At 36.8% G+C, this 13,522-nt stretch overlaps 1 protein-coding gene across 7 annotated transcripts in view; it reads left to right on the top strand.

The window, feature by feature from the left end:
• LOC121315132 (TBC1 domain family member 5-like) overlaps positions 1 to 13,522 on the top strand; it is a 160,747-nt gene that overhangs the window by 75,538 nt on the left and 71,687 nt on the right. For all 7 annotated transcript variants that reach the window (XM_041249074.1, XM_041249069.1, XM_041249075.1 and 4 more), the window contains 7 exons: positions 438 to 546; positions 4,964 to 5,053; positions 5,153 to 5,227; positions 9,341 to 9,408; positions 9,985 to 10,087; positions 11,918 to 12,006; positions 12,467 to 12,517. In XM_041249074.1, the coding sequence (XP_041105008.1) occupies positions 438 to 546; positions 4,964 to 5,053; positions 5,153 to 5,227; positions 9,341 to 9,408; positions 9,985 to 10,087; positions 11,918 to 12,006; positions 12,467 to 12,517 (585 nt within the window). The remainder of the gene's footprint in view (positions 1 to 437; positions 547 to 4,963; positions 5,054 to 5,152; positions 5,228 to 9,340; positions 9,409 to 9,984; positions 10,088 to 11,917; positions 12,007 to 12,466; positions 12,518 to 13,522) is intronic.

Here is a 13,522-nt window from a genome sequence, read left to right as displayed (position 1 = left end):
CAGCCACGGTAATGCACGAATAATCCAGATTTTATCACAGTTAGAAAATGGTAGCAGTGGTTTTATTAGCATGATAAAAATCATAAATCTCTAATTTAAATATGTATTTACCATGTTGATGTGATGCAAGGTTTTAAAGCTGAAAACATAAAACAAAGTCTGTAACTTGTATTAAAAATGCTTTTAACAAGTTAATATTATTAAGATTATTAAGTGCTAGACAGAAAAAAAACATGCTTAAAGAATCCAAGTATCATTTTGAGGATATTTAACCAGCTGATTTCTGTGGGAACTACAGTGTGAATTTGGAATTCAGATATGTAATGGGTAAGATTTGTTACAGGCACTGCCTTGCACATAGACAGTGCCACCAATTCTGAAGAACATTTGAAACCGTTCTTTGTCAGAATTTGTCTTTTTGTTCTTGTTTTTTCGAGGAACGAATGGGAAGAATTATTTTTAAACTGTAATTACCTGGCTAGAATCCGACAGAAGGGGATTAATGGGCAGCTGAGGAACAGCAGGTACCGCAGTGTTTGCTGGAAGGTAAGAAAGACATTAACAGGAAAATGTTTTACTGTGTTGTGAAACGTGTGTATTTATAGAAACTATACTTCCATGACGTGATTTTTTATTTTTTTTTGTATTGGTTGTCAGCACAGCCAAACATGACTTGTTTATGTAAATATATTGCAGGCTGTCTTTGTAGTGTGGTTGCAGTTAAACTTTTTTTTTTAACGTATGAGTGTAATTAGAAAAAATAAAGGTTGAGGCCAATCGGAGGGTCAGAAAACTGTGTGTTTTGAGATGTACGGTTATTTTGCAAAAAGCACGTTTTTACGTTTTTTTTATGTTTTCCGATCCACTTGCTTATTCTGAAACAAACATAAAATAACATGTACCTAACCTATTTGGTGGGGGGTGGGGGAGGGGGTGATGAAATAAATGCTCTTACCTAATAAGAATAAGAAAGGAGGCCTATCTCAACAGCCCAGGTGTCTCTAGAGTTCATCCTAATGTATGAACCTCACTTATATTAACTGTAAGTATACGTTTCCTATAGTATATGGGTTGGAGCTTTGCCTTTTTACTAGGTTTAAGCCCACGTTTGATATCTATTGGGAGATACACTATATGGTGCACATGTTCTCAAGTATATCAGATTAATTACTAGCTTTTAGGCAACATGTTTTAGTAAGTTACAACTTTGTAGTGGGGTCAAACTGCCTCTCATGCCTGGGGAAAGAAACAGGCAGTGAAGCAAGAAAAGAAAGCGAAGCCCCTTGCATGGTTGAGGAACAGGCCTCCACTGACTTGCATCCTGGTCGCCATGCCCTTGAACAATACCTTGGAACCTGTGTATTCTCTGCGATTTCCAGCTGGTCTGTGGAGGATATTCAATATTTGAGAAAGATCATTTTAATTACTTGATAATTTATGCACCATCTGTGAGGGAGTATGATTTCTCACTTTGCAATAACTATATTTTAAATGAATGCAATTTCAAGTTAAAAAAATTCAGATTAAGCTTAAATCTTTTAACGCTTGTGTATTTTCGCACACCTGGTTGATTAGGTTTTTGTTGTTGTTTTTGTTAATTTGTGCCTGAATGATAACGCGCAGCAGTGCATTATGAAATCCATTTAAGGTGTTGCCTACTTTTAGACCAGAAGGTCCTTCATTTTCCATCACCATCTCTTGCATTCTTCTGAGATAAATTACTATGCACTCTGGATGTCCACCTTGTGAAGATATGTCTGTGACTGGGATAGTAGTTTGCTCATGTTTGTTGTTGTACTCAGACTAAATTAGCCATCTAAGATACTGTATCTAGTCTATGAGCCAGTTTCAAACAGAGCCTTGCTTTTTGAGTTGGATGTACCCCAATTACAGAAAAGGTTTGTCAGTTTTATCTGAAACTATGATGGGCGACAGTGTCATTTTTAGCATGGGTGTCACTCTGTATTCAGTCACCAAATGTTTTTTTTTTTCAGCAGAGGAACTTGTAAATTTGTGTAAATTCTTGTGAATCCGCTTCTGCTGCTGTTTCTTCAACAGCTCATAAATAATTTGTTATGCTGTCTTTGTATTTTTACTTTTTAATGTTACTCCCCTTAGAAAATCTAACAGTACTTTTCACGTTGACATTTGACGTGATATGGCTTCTATATTAATGACATGTGACTTTGTATTCGGTACATACTTTATTCCAAATTTCTAAAACTCAAGTTCAGTTATCGTATCGCACAACAGTTTGTCAAACAGCAAGAGAGATAGCCAGTCAGAGGGACTTTTGTTTATTTTTAGCCCACTTCAATGAATTGTGAGCTGGGAAAAGTATTTCTAAAATATATAAATGTGTGCAATTGACAGTGAAAATTTCAAGCCATTTCAATTTAGACCTGTTTAACGTCATTCTTGTCTAGCATTCATTACATTGGCACCTCATGACATTCCATTGCTAAGGCTTACTGGTTGGATAGTGGTGGTTCTTTCCTTTCATATATTGGATGTCATTGATGTAATGGGTGGTGCCTATCACACCTTACCATTTGCTTCAGAGGTTTCCCTGATGGTTTATAGCTGCGTCTGATAGCATACAGACTGCTTAGCAGTTGTCTTTCAGGAGGTTTACCACAAAGGTAGTCCCAGCTGCAGTCAGACACTGGGGCACATGTATTAGATTGTCACTCAATGGCTTGTATACCTTATTATGAGAAGAAGCAACTTTGAATTCATCCAAAAAAAACAAAAACATTTGGGGAGTGTTCCTAATGAAGTGGCCATGATCTGTAGGTGAAAGACGATGTCAGAAAAATTGACACCCCAGCTAAAATTCAAAAGGTTTACCTACCTTTTCTGTAAGGAGGGGTGCTGTAAAGAGGGGTGGACTTAAAATATATGCAATCTATTATCTATCTTCTACATGCACAGACTAATCCATTGTTGTTGTGTGAAATTTAATTACTTTAAATTTAAAAGGAAGTTGATGTGGAAGTAAATAAGACAATTACTTCACAGAGTAATTTTAAAAGGTCCTTTATTATTTCACACACACACACACACACACACACGCAGTTACATACACAGATGCTATACTGCGAATAACGATATCCCTAACGGGACACAACCAAACAAGGTTACATACAAAGATTATATTAATCACAGATCAATACAATCCATGAGACACAACTGAACTAATACTTACCCTTCCAAGCGGATCGGGAGAGCCCTTCGACCCTGGTAAGAGAAAGCAGCTGTCTCCAAGAAATTACCGAGCAGGACTGCACGCTAATCCTCACGGCTGACTCTCATCAGAGCAGAGGAGAACCCCGTCCTTTATAACTTACCAAGTTAGGCTTTTGCATGCGAGAGAGTAATTGGCCAGATCACTCCCTCGAGGCTCGGCCCTCTGAATAAACTATTCCTTTCCCTAGAACATTCTAACCAAAACAAGTTATATAAACGTGACAAAAACAAGTTATATAAGATATGGGGTTATTATAGGGCAAGGGCAAAGATGAACTCGAACGCATTTCTAGAACTTTCTAAAACACACTTTTTTCTTATTACATTTGTACTAAATGAGTATAATCCCTTAAAAATGACGTGTATTTTATGGCTGAAGATCCTTCACCATAGCTGATGAGGAGTGCAGATCTGAGAAATGTTTGTTTTGCACAAAAGAGTCCCTTATGTGCATCTAAAAGTACATTAATACTTGCCAATATGTGTCAAGTCCAATATATTATAGGAAACAAACATATTTTTTTTAACGATTGGGAACCATGATAATGTGTCAGATTGCTATGTTAAAGCCTGCTGAATTATTACATTTACAGGTAGGGGCAGTTATGGATGAAAACCCTTGTTTGGTAGACTTTAACAACCTTATTTAAGTGCAGATATTCTTATAATTCAACAACACTCGGAATATTGCATGTTGAGAGTCTCCACTAGTTAAAAACAATTTTCCATACTGAATGTCCTGTGCACTAATAACATCAAAAAGAATGGCTTAGACTGTGGAAATGCCACATTTAGGAACATCACTGCTTTCTTGGCAGCAAATCAATAATCAAGACAAAACACAAAAAGAAAGAACAAATCAAAGCGTTTTGCCAGTGTCTTTTTATTTAAAAAAGAAAACGCTGGGGTAGAGCCAGGCTGTATTCTAGTGGGTTTGCACCTGCCAAGTTATTGTAAGCCGTCAATGCACTTGTCTCCTAACAACAGAACTACTTTCATGCTCTCTGCCTGTTCCTCACTGTATTGCATTTAAGACACATGTTAAAAACATATATACAATAATTTGAACAATTGGACTAAACTAAGGGTTTTTAACTCACTAATTTATTGAGAAGAACGGTAGTTCCTCACTCCAAGTTATCATCGAAGCACGAGAACTGCCAGACTCTCTGTAAAGAAAAGATAGTTTAAGTGTTTTTAGGGTATTGGCGCAGCAAAAGTAAATCAGCCAAAAGCACCATTTCACAGGAATTCTCTGTAGTTTCAAATCAAACAAACATTTTCAGAATTCAACACCACCTCCATGAGTACTACTTCCTAAACATGAAATGTTACAATATCAGTGCTCAAGCCCCCCAAAAACGTGCCGGAATGCACTGTTTAATGTCAGCAACAGTTAAGAATGAACTAAGAGTTTCATACAGTAGAAGCCCGTTCATCCGAACAGCTGGGGGAACATAGCAATGAGTCCTATTAATGAACATTCAGATGTTTACAAAAACAGCAGTATGTCTCTCTGTATTTGTACAGAATGTCTCTGTGTGCTGTTTTGTTTTGTCATTTTTGTCTGTTGTTTTTTTTTGTATGATATGTTTCGTTTGAGATTCGAGTGTTTACTGTGCAGTTGAGCTGCAGCAATCATATTAACAACTAAAAAGCTAAACACATTTGACATCACTGTGGTGACTTTTTTCTTTTTTGTAACTGTTGACAGCTTTATCTCGATGCTCTTCCTGAAGACAAAAGCCAATGGATGAATAAGACAGTGGAGTTGAGAGCCCTGTATGATAAGATAAAACAAACTGTAAGTATGAAAATATTTATTGAAAGTTTTTTTTTTTTTTTAGATCTTTATAGTTGTATTTATGTCTAATATTACACACTCCCCCCCACCTCCCCGCAGCATATAATTAACCCTCGTAAGGCTGCTGGAAAGCATGACTTGGTTGTAAACAATCCACTATCTCAGGATGAGGGGGTGAGTTTCACTTGTTTTCATTTTTTTCTAACCTTAATAACCTCAATTTATTGAAAAGTATATCAAGTCTAATGTAATGTATGTGTTACTATATATATATAAGAAAAACAGACTTTTCAATGATCTAAGAAATCTCTATGTAATGGTCAGTATCAGAAATGATAATCTCCAGTATCTGCAGGGCAAGTTCTTACAGTTCTGCAATTGTGCTTAATCCAATTAAGATAGATTGAGCCGTGCCGGTTATTTCCAGTATTTGTTTAAAACACAACAAAAACAGATTGTACTTGTAAATGGGTGGTCCAGCCTCCACTTCAATCAAGTGCATCCATTGTAAAAGCAGAGTGAATGCAAAGAGAGACACTTGATTTAAAAATGCAGTATAATTTTAACAGTCAAATATTCAGATGTTCAGAATAGTTGTGTAGGATATTCATGGGCTGATGTAAGGATATGTGCAAAATGATTTGTGGCTGCAAAATACCTACATTGCTGCCAAAAAACGTGTTTGGCTGACGTAAAGTTGGGCTTTAGCGGTCACAAAAAAAGCGGCATATGTAAAGCATGGTTTTCACCATGGGTTCTGCACTCGCTATCAGAGTAGCACTTTGCCATCATTAATCCATTTAAATGATATTGAAATGTATTCAAATTAAGAAAAGAGCATGGAATTGGGTGGGATCTGGAAATACTAAGTGGCCGCAAACATTATAATGAGATGTAAGGATTTTGCCTTGCACTTGGGCAATTGCTGACCCTCCAAAAACTTTGTACCTCCTCTGACAAGGTGAAAACCATTGTAGATGCGAGTAATTAAGAGCTGTATAAAACCACACACTTTCAGAGACCTGTTATTGGCAGGATGGCTGCTGTGGTACACACACTTCCTGATGCAGTGACACTTGGCTCTTGTTAAGGACAGGCAGGGAAAGCTTTGGAGGGGAAGGGCAAAACGGAAAAGACCCCGCATATTCAAACCCAGGGTCACCTTGTTTGGGATGGATTGTTCTCTCCACTTGCCTCCAGTAGTGCACTTTCTTTTTACTTTAGCCAACTGATAACACCAAATAAAATATGCTGCTGTATTTTATACATTACTTTACTGTGTAAAATAGTGTAACAAAGACGCCAGTCAGGAATGCAGTTTAAAGCAGCAGGCTGGAACCGACGACAGAACCCACAACCAGGTCACCGCGCTGCCTAAATACAGTTCTGGCAGACCTGGTAGGAGACAAGCTGACATAAAAATAATAAACATTTGGATACATTTATTCAAAAAAGGCACTGAAAATAACTGATAAAAACACAGACCGAAAACAACCAATAAACAATACAACACACACACACACACACAGTCCAGCGGCCACTCCCCCACCGGTTGCTGCTGCCGCAGCTCGGAGAGTTCTCAGCCTCTCAGCGTCTTGCCTGAACGCACCGTTACAATAGTGATATTATTTTTTAATTAAAACTAAATGATTTTAGCGCATTTCCTTTTTTATTGTAGCCCACTTAATACACAATAAACAGAACACACACTTTACAGAAATGTTTTTTTTTTCTTTTCCTTCCATTTTTGACATCCAGATTTGTGTTTATTTTTATTTGGATGTTCCAGAGGTTTGTCAGGTTTTTGACGGTTTAACATCCTGTAATTATAATAGGCGTTTACGTGTTACGATAATGCGGCTGGACAAAACGCTTGTCAAATGAAAGTCTTGATTGTTGGAAAGTAAATGTGCCAGTTATAGAATGTCTTTAACTGCCACGTTTGTATAAATTTTTGTCAAGATCAGCCTTTACGAAGACGGAAGCCAATAGGCAGTGAAAAGAGGCGGGACTAAGTAAACAGGACGCAAGCAGAAAAAGAGAAAAGAAAGAAGGGGAGATCTGAAATGTTTCACTGCACTGCACACATACAGTTTAGTTTAGTGAAAACTAAACGTTTCTAGCCCTAAAGGCTGCTGGAGTAGGGCAGCTGGCACATAAATAGCACGTCAACTTATATTTGCAATTTCATTTCTGTACGTGTGTGACCCCGCTCTGGCCCAGGGGCCCCGAGCTCTATCACCTGCTAAGATAAAAGATTATAATGGTGAGGAGCCCTGGATTTAGGGCACTTCTTATGTCAATGAGTTCTGCCTTGGTTGTTAAAATATATTTTCCTGGTACTATGGAAATCATTTTCAGATAATAACTGAAAACGAGGGGCCCCTATTTGGTTTAAGTTGCTTCTGCTGATAAGAAACTCAGCAACAAGCACATTCCAAAGAGCTCTATCAAGCACATTCCAATGGGCTCCACAAGCACATTCCAAAGAGCTCTATCAAGCACATTCCAATGGGCTCCACAAGCACATTCCAAAGAGCTCTATCAAGCACATTTCAAGGGGCTCCACAAGCACATTCCAAAGAGCTCTATCAAGCACATTTCAAGGGGCTCCAAAGCACATTCCAAAAAGCTCTATCAAGCTCCACAAGCACATTCCAAAGAGCTCTATCAAGCACATTTCAAGGGGCTCCACAAGCACATTCCAAAGAGCTCTATCAAGCACATTTCAAGGGGCTCCACAAGCACATTCCAAAGAGCTCTATCAAGCACATTTCAAGGGGCTCCACAAGCACATTCCAAAGGGCTCCACAAGCACATTCCAAAGGGCTCTATCAGGCACGTTAAATTAGGCCATAGTTTTGCTGAATTGTCTCATTTTACGCTAACGCTGATTTCTGCAATAATATTTCTGCTTCTTTTAACACTTTCTAAACTAATACGGTTTTACAATATTATAATGTTATTGCATAATATTTATCTACAGTGTCCAGTTTGCATCCAGGATATCAGACTGCTCACTGCAGGATTGAAAATCTTTGTGTGGTTCTGTAAAAGCCACCACAGGGTCAGATATCTAGTGCTGAGCATAACTGATGTTGGCTGAGGCTTTTCCAAATTTCATGTTGAGTGACCTCAGCCATAAGGACTCAACTCCTCATCAGAAAACTTTTCTTTTCCGTGCAGCAAGAGGACTTTGATGCCCTTCCTCTGACATATTTGCTCCACAAATGTCATACAACACCTACTGCTCTCTGTACCCCTAACTCACCTCACCTGTGGGCTGTAAGTACGGCCACTAAATTGTGACCCTCAATGACTGTGGGTCATTATAAGAACATAAGAAAGTTTACAAATGAGAGGATGCCATTTGGCCCATCTTGCTCGTTTGGTTGTTAGTAGCTTATTGATCCCAGAATCTCATCAAGCAGCTTCTTGAAGGATTTCAGGGTGTCAGCTTCAACAACATTACGGGGAGTTGGTTCCAGACCCTCTCAATTCGCTGTGTAAAAAAGTGCCTCCTATTTTCTGTTCTGAATGCCCCTTTGTCTAATCTCCAATTGTGACCCCTGGTCCTTGTTTCTTTTTTCAGGTCGAAATCGACATTGTCAATACCTTTTAGAATTGTGAATGCTTGAATCAGGTCACCGCATAGTCGTCGTTGTTCAAGACTGAATAGATTAAATTCTTTTAGCCTGTCTGCATATGACATGCCAGAAAAAGACAGTAAAACCTTTCAATGGCCAAGTGAGACCGATAGGAGCCAAATAAAACCAGAAAAAGAAGGGTGTATCTCAAAGCCCCATGCATTACAGAGATAACACGGACATAACAAATATTCAAGATGAGGTCATACTAATGCATTGTACAGTTTTAACATTACTTCCCTTGACTTAAATTCAAAACTTTTTACAACACTTTGTGCATGTTGAGTAATTTGCATTGCTCTTAAGCTTACATAGGCTGCAGTACAAAATAATTGCCTGGCCGCTAGGCAATTTGGATTTTGCAGCCGCAATTGTTTGCACTGCACCTATCCTTACGTCAGCCCCTTTGTTTTAGAATAAGTTCTGAACAGGTGAATTGTTTTCAAGGTGTCAAAATGCAGCTGATGTGTTTTCGTAATAACCACGGTTTAAAATGTAAAACTTTGTAATTAGTAAAAGACCCCGAAAATACATGTTTTAAATATGAGCATTATTGATTGTTATACTAGTTACTGAGATGTCTGAAAAACATTGTTTTTAATTTTTCTGAAAAAAATAAATAAATAAAAAAATCCCCTAGAGCCTTTGGAACAAATTCTTCCAAGATAAAGAACTGCGGGGGATGGTTCACCAAGACGTCATGAGAACGTGAGTATTAAACCAGGTGGGGGTTTGGGGCCTAGTACTCTGAAACGTTATTCTGAAGAGAAATGCACTGATCATCTGAAACATTTTGGTATTTTTTAAGATTAACTGAAAAACATGTATTGATGGATGGATTTTTAAGATATTACTGAAAATATTGGATATATATTATAAAAATATATAATATATATATATATATATATATATATATATATATATATATATATATATATATATATAATAATTATATACTGTGTACCACATAATCAAAATACTTTCATAAACATAATTTCCTTTTGTTTTGTTAATCTATAGCAAGCTCATGAGCAATAAGCAGAAGTGGTTATGTTTAAAAAAAATAAAATTAAAAAATATATATATTAATTTGAGTAGGATGAACAGAAACCATGGTGATTCTGAGTGGATACTGCAAAAATAACCAATATGTGATTAGTTTTGCATTATCCAATTAGAACCAGCAAGTTCCTGCTATATAGTACAGAAGTTCAAGCTTGTGATATGACCTCTGATATCTGGACAGGTGACCTATTGTATTACAGCGTGTTTCTTCTGTTGCAGGTTTCCTGAAATGCAGTATTTCCAGCAAGAAAGTGTTCGAGACATGCTTACAGACATTCTGTTCTGTTATGCTCGTGAAAATGAACAGTTACTTTATAAGCAGGTACTCAAACGTTACTCAGGTGTAAGCCAATCATGGTTGTGTTTTAAATGTTCATTTTTGCATTTACCCAAACACAAATATTATACATTTTATGGCAGCATTAACTTAACCCTATATTGTCAAGTGTTCGTTTCAGGAAACACACTTGTTTTGCTCTAACAAGCCCATCAGAATTTAGAAATTTGGAGTAGATGGCTTTTACCCCATAATGAAACGCTGGAAATGAAGGTCACATTTTTTGGTCACATGACTGCTGTGTTTGAAGGCTGTGGTTCCTATAATGGAACCTTTTTTTTTTTTTTTTTACTACGCTGATTTTTTCTAGTATTCATTATTATTTTAAATAATAAAAAATAATAGTAATCCATTATTTTATAAGAACAAAATGATCCTGCCAAGTAACTAAAAAAATATATCTACAATCTTTACGTGGGGTGTTCAAATTCACTGTGACATTTTAAATCTGGATATTAGGGGCAGGCATTGAGGCAGTTTATGATTTTTTTGTTCTCACCCCAATTGTCTGGCTGCTATACTGAAGGACTGCTGCACACATGAAAATACCTGAGAAACAGCGACTTTCTCTCACACAGACCGCTGAGGCACTTTACGAAGAATGGAAAGTGAGGCAGAACAAAATGTGGAGATCAAGTGTTTCTATCTAAATGAAAAACAAGAAAGCCCTAGCAAAGGCATTTGTGTACATTGCACGTCACTGGAAAGAGAAAGATCATTTTTCTGGATGCATTTGGTGTTTTACACTGAATTTAGACAAGTGAACAGAGATGCCTAGAACACCCTGAACCCTTTGTAATTTCTGTGTTTGTTCTGGCATATCCTTGTTTTTAAGGAAAGGATTACAGAGTTGTTAGCTCTTCTAACTTGCTCATTTACTACTAAAACATTTCTTCCAGTAACCCTTTCTACTTTAATCTTGGGGTTCAGCATTTTTTTTTTTTTTATTAATGCTTTTTATGTACCATTCTTTACTACCTAAGCATAAACAGCAACTCGCTACTGTATTTATGCTCAGAGAAAGCACATTTTCCATAGGTTTTTCATAAGTTTAACTGATAGATTTTAATATGACATTTTTTCCCCCAATAGAGTCAAGTACATGGTTGAATGTGTGTACTGTAGTTTATGAAAAAAATAAACTATCCTAAACAATACAATATTTGTGTGTGTGTGTTTGTGTGTGTTGTGTGTGTGTGTGTGTGTGAGTGTGTGTATATGTATATATATATATATATATATATATATATATATATATATATATATATATATATATAAAATATTGTGTTTATTTTTTGTTTATTTTAGTTTCATGGAACAAATATGTTTATGCCAAATTACAGTTTAGTAAGTACAAGAACATCATATGTTGTTGTATATCTTGATCTTACAGGGTTACTTAATATACAGTACAATAAGAAAGCAAAAGAAAGTTTCTCCATTCATCGACATTGTTTAACTCTTTCAACACTCCAGGAAGTAAAACTGCACTATGAGAGTGTGTAATATCAGTGCTGTCTTTCTGTAAGGTCTTTGTACATGACAGTTGAGATTGTCCACTTGTTAAACCATGCTTTGTTCTCATTTAAGCTGTTTAAAATTGCCCCTGGCACAATTGCAACTACCATGCATCCTCTGGGACCATTACACAAACCATCTTGAAGTATTAATCTTTTCCTTTGCCTTTAAAAAGGGATGACTTGACATGAATGCAGTATAATTGGTTTTCTTTTTAAAAGGGCAGTGTATTTTACTGTGTAACAGACACAAGCATGTATTGTAGTATTTAACGAGTCTTATCTAAATCCTTGTTAGGGCATGCATGAACTGCTAGCTCCCATTGTCTTCATCCTGCACTGTGACCACCAAGCTTTTAAACATGCCAGTGAAACTGGAAACCCAAGGCAAGTTCTTCTTGACTATGTTTTAATTTTCTACTGTTGAATTATGACAGTGTTGTCTTATAGATGCTGGGAAGACTGTGATTGAAAGTGCTGAATCAAATGTATGGAATTATCATATCAAACAGTTTTGTTTTTTGTTCTACTATTACACTGGCCACTCACTGTGTATTTATATGATATTTCAAATAACACATGCCATTCTGAGAATTTAAAGAGATTTGTATGTTAATTATGTAAATATTATTTTGTTGCTTATACAGTTTCCTGTATAGTAAAGTTTATTATTATTATTATTATTATTATTATTATTATTATTATTATTATTATTATTACTGTTATTATTGCTGTTGTATATTAAATTATGATAATTTAATGTATTTTTATAACAGTTTTTTAAATAGTAAATAAAGCATATGTGGCTGTTCAGAAGGCATATCTCACACATGTTTTTGTGTTTCAGTGAGGAAATGAAAGCCCTATTAAACCCTGATTTTCATGAACATGATGCCTAGTAAGTTTAATAAAAAATAAATGATACTATTTATGTTATACACGGGCCACTAGCAAATCCTTAAAAACATAATTACCTAATCGATTTTTTTCTGATTTAATTGTTTTTTTTTATGTTAATATGAATTTTACATTCTTTAATGGATCACATAAATGTTAACTTGTGGAGTTCGGGGGGCTTAAACCAGGGCTATGCTATTTCCTAATTTCACCTGCTGTCATCATTGACTAATTCCATCTGTCTGTCATCACTGACTCCCAGTTTAAGCAAAGTCACAGCTCAGCTCTTTTATCTTGCATTTTGCTTTTTCTCTCCTCCTCCTCACTGTTATCATGTGCCACGTGCCACTGTATCGGTCCCCTCTGGGGGGATAGTGAGTCTCACTTCCCTGACCTGGAGTTCCAGTAAGTCCGCAGTTTCTTCCTGTGGTCAGAAGCGATCACCGGCAATACTATTCTTTCGCAGCTCATGCGCTATATATCTTGCCTCACAAGAGAGGGCCCTCTTAATCTTAGCGCTCGAGTCTCATAATTAACAATTATTTGTGTTCTTTCAGATTCTTTCTTCCTTACTTCAAGGCTTCGTATGAGCCGTTCTGTCCTCTGAGGGTCGACCCCGGTCGCTAACTGGGACCCAGTCGCAAGGCCGAGCCTATAATGACTGTCCAAGAAGTCAGTTTTCAGGGGCCTGGAGGCCGATAGGGCCAGCGTCAACTCCATAGGGAGGGCTCTCTCGATTGGAGTCCGGCCCATCCTTTTCTCTCTCTCTCCCCTGCTCTAGATGCCGAGCCTCAAATCCTAAGTTGCAAAACACTCGCTTTCTTTTGCAGCCCTGGTTTCTGCCCCATGAAATATATTTGTTCAAACTAAATGAGATAGAGAACTGTTTTTGTGGACGATCAACAAGTCATAGTATTTATTTTATCTGTCTGCTTAATTGCATAAGTTGCTTCAATATGGATACTTAACATGGGAAACAAATCTTTGAAATGTGTTATTTCAGATT

The sequence above is a fragment of the Polyodon spathula genome, chromosome 4 (assembly GCF_017654505.1).
Source record: "Polyodon spathula isolate WHYD16114869_AA chromosome 4, ASM1765450v1, whole genome shotgun sequence".
Classification (NCBI taxonomy): Eukaryota; Metazoa; Chordata; class Actinopteri; order Acipenseriformes; family Polyodontidae; genus Polyodon; species Polyodon spathula.
This window is presented reverse-complemented; position numbering and strand designations above follow the sequence as displayed.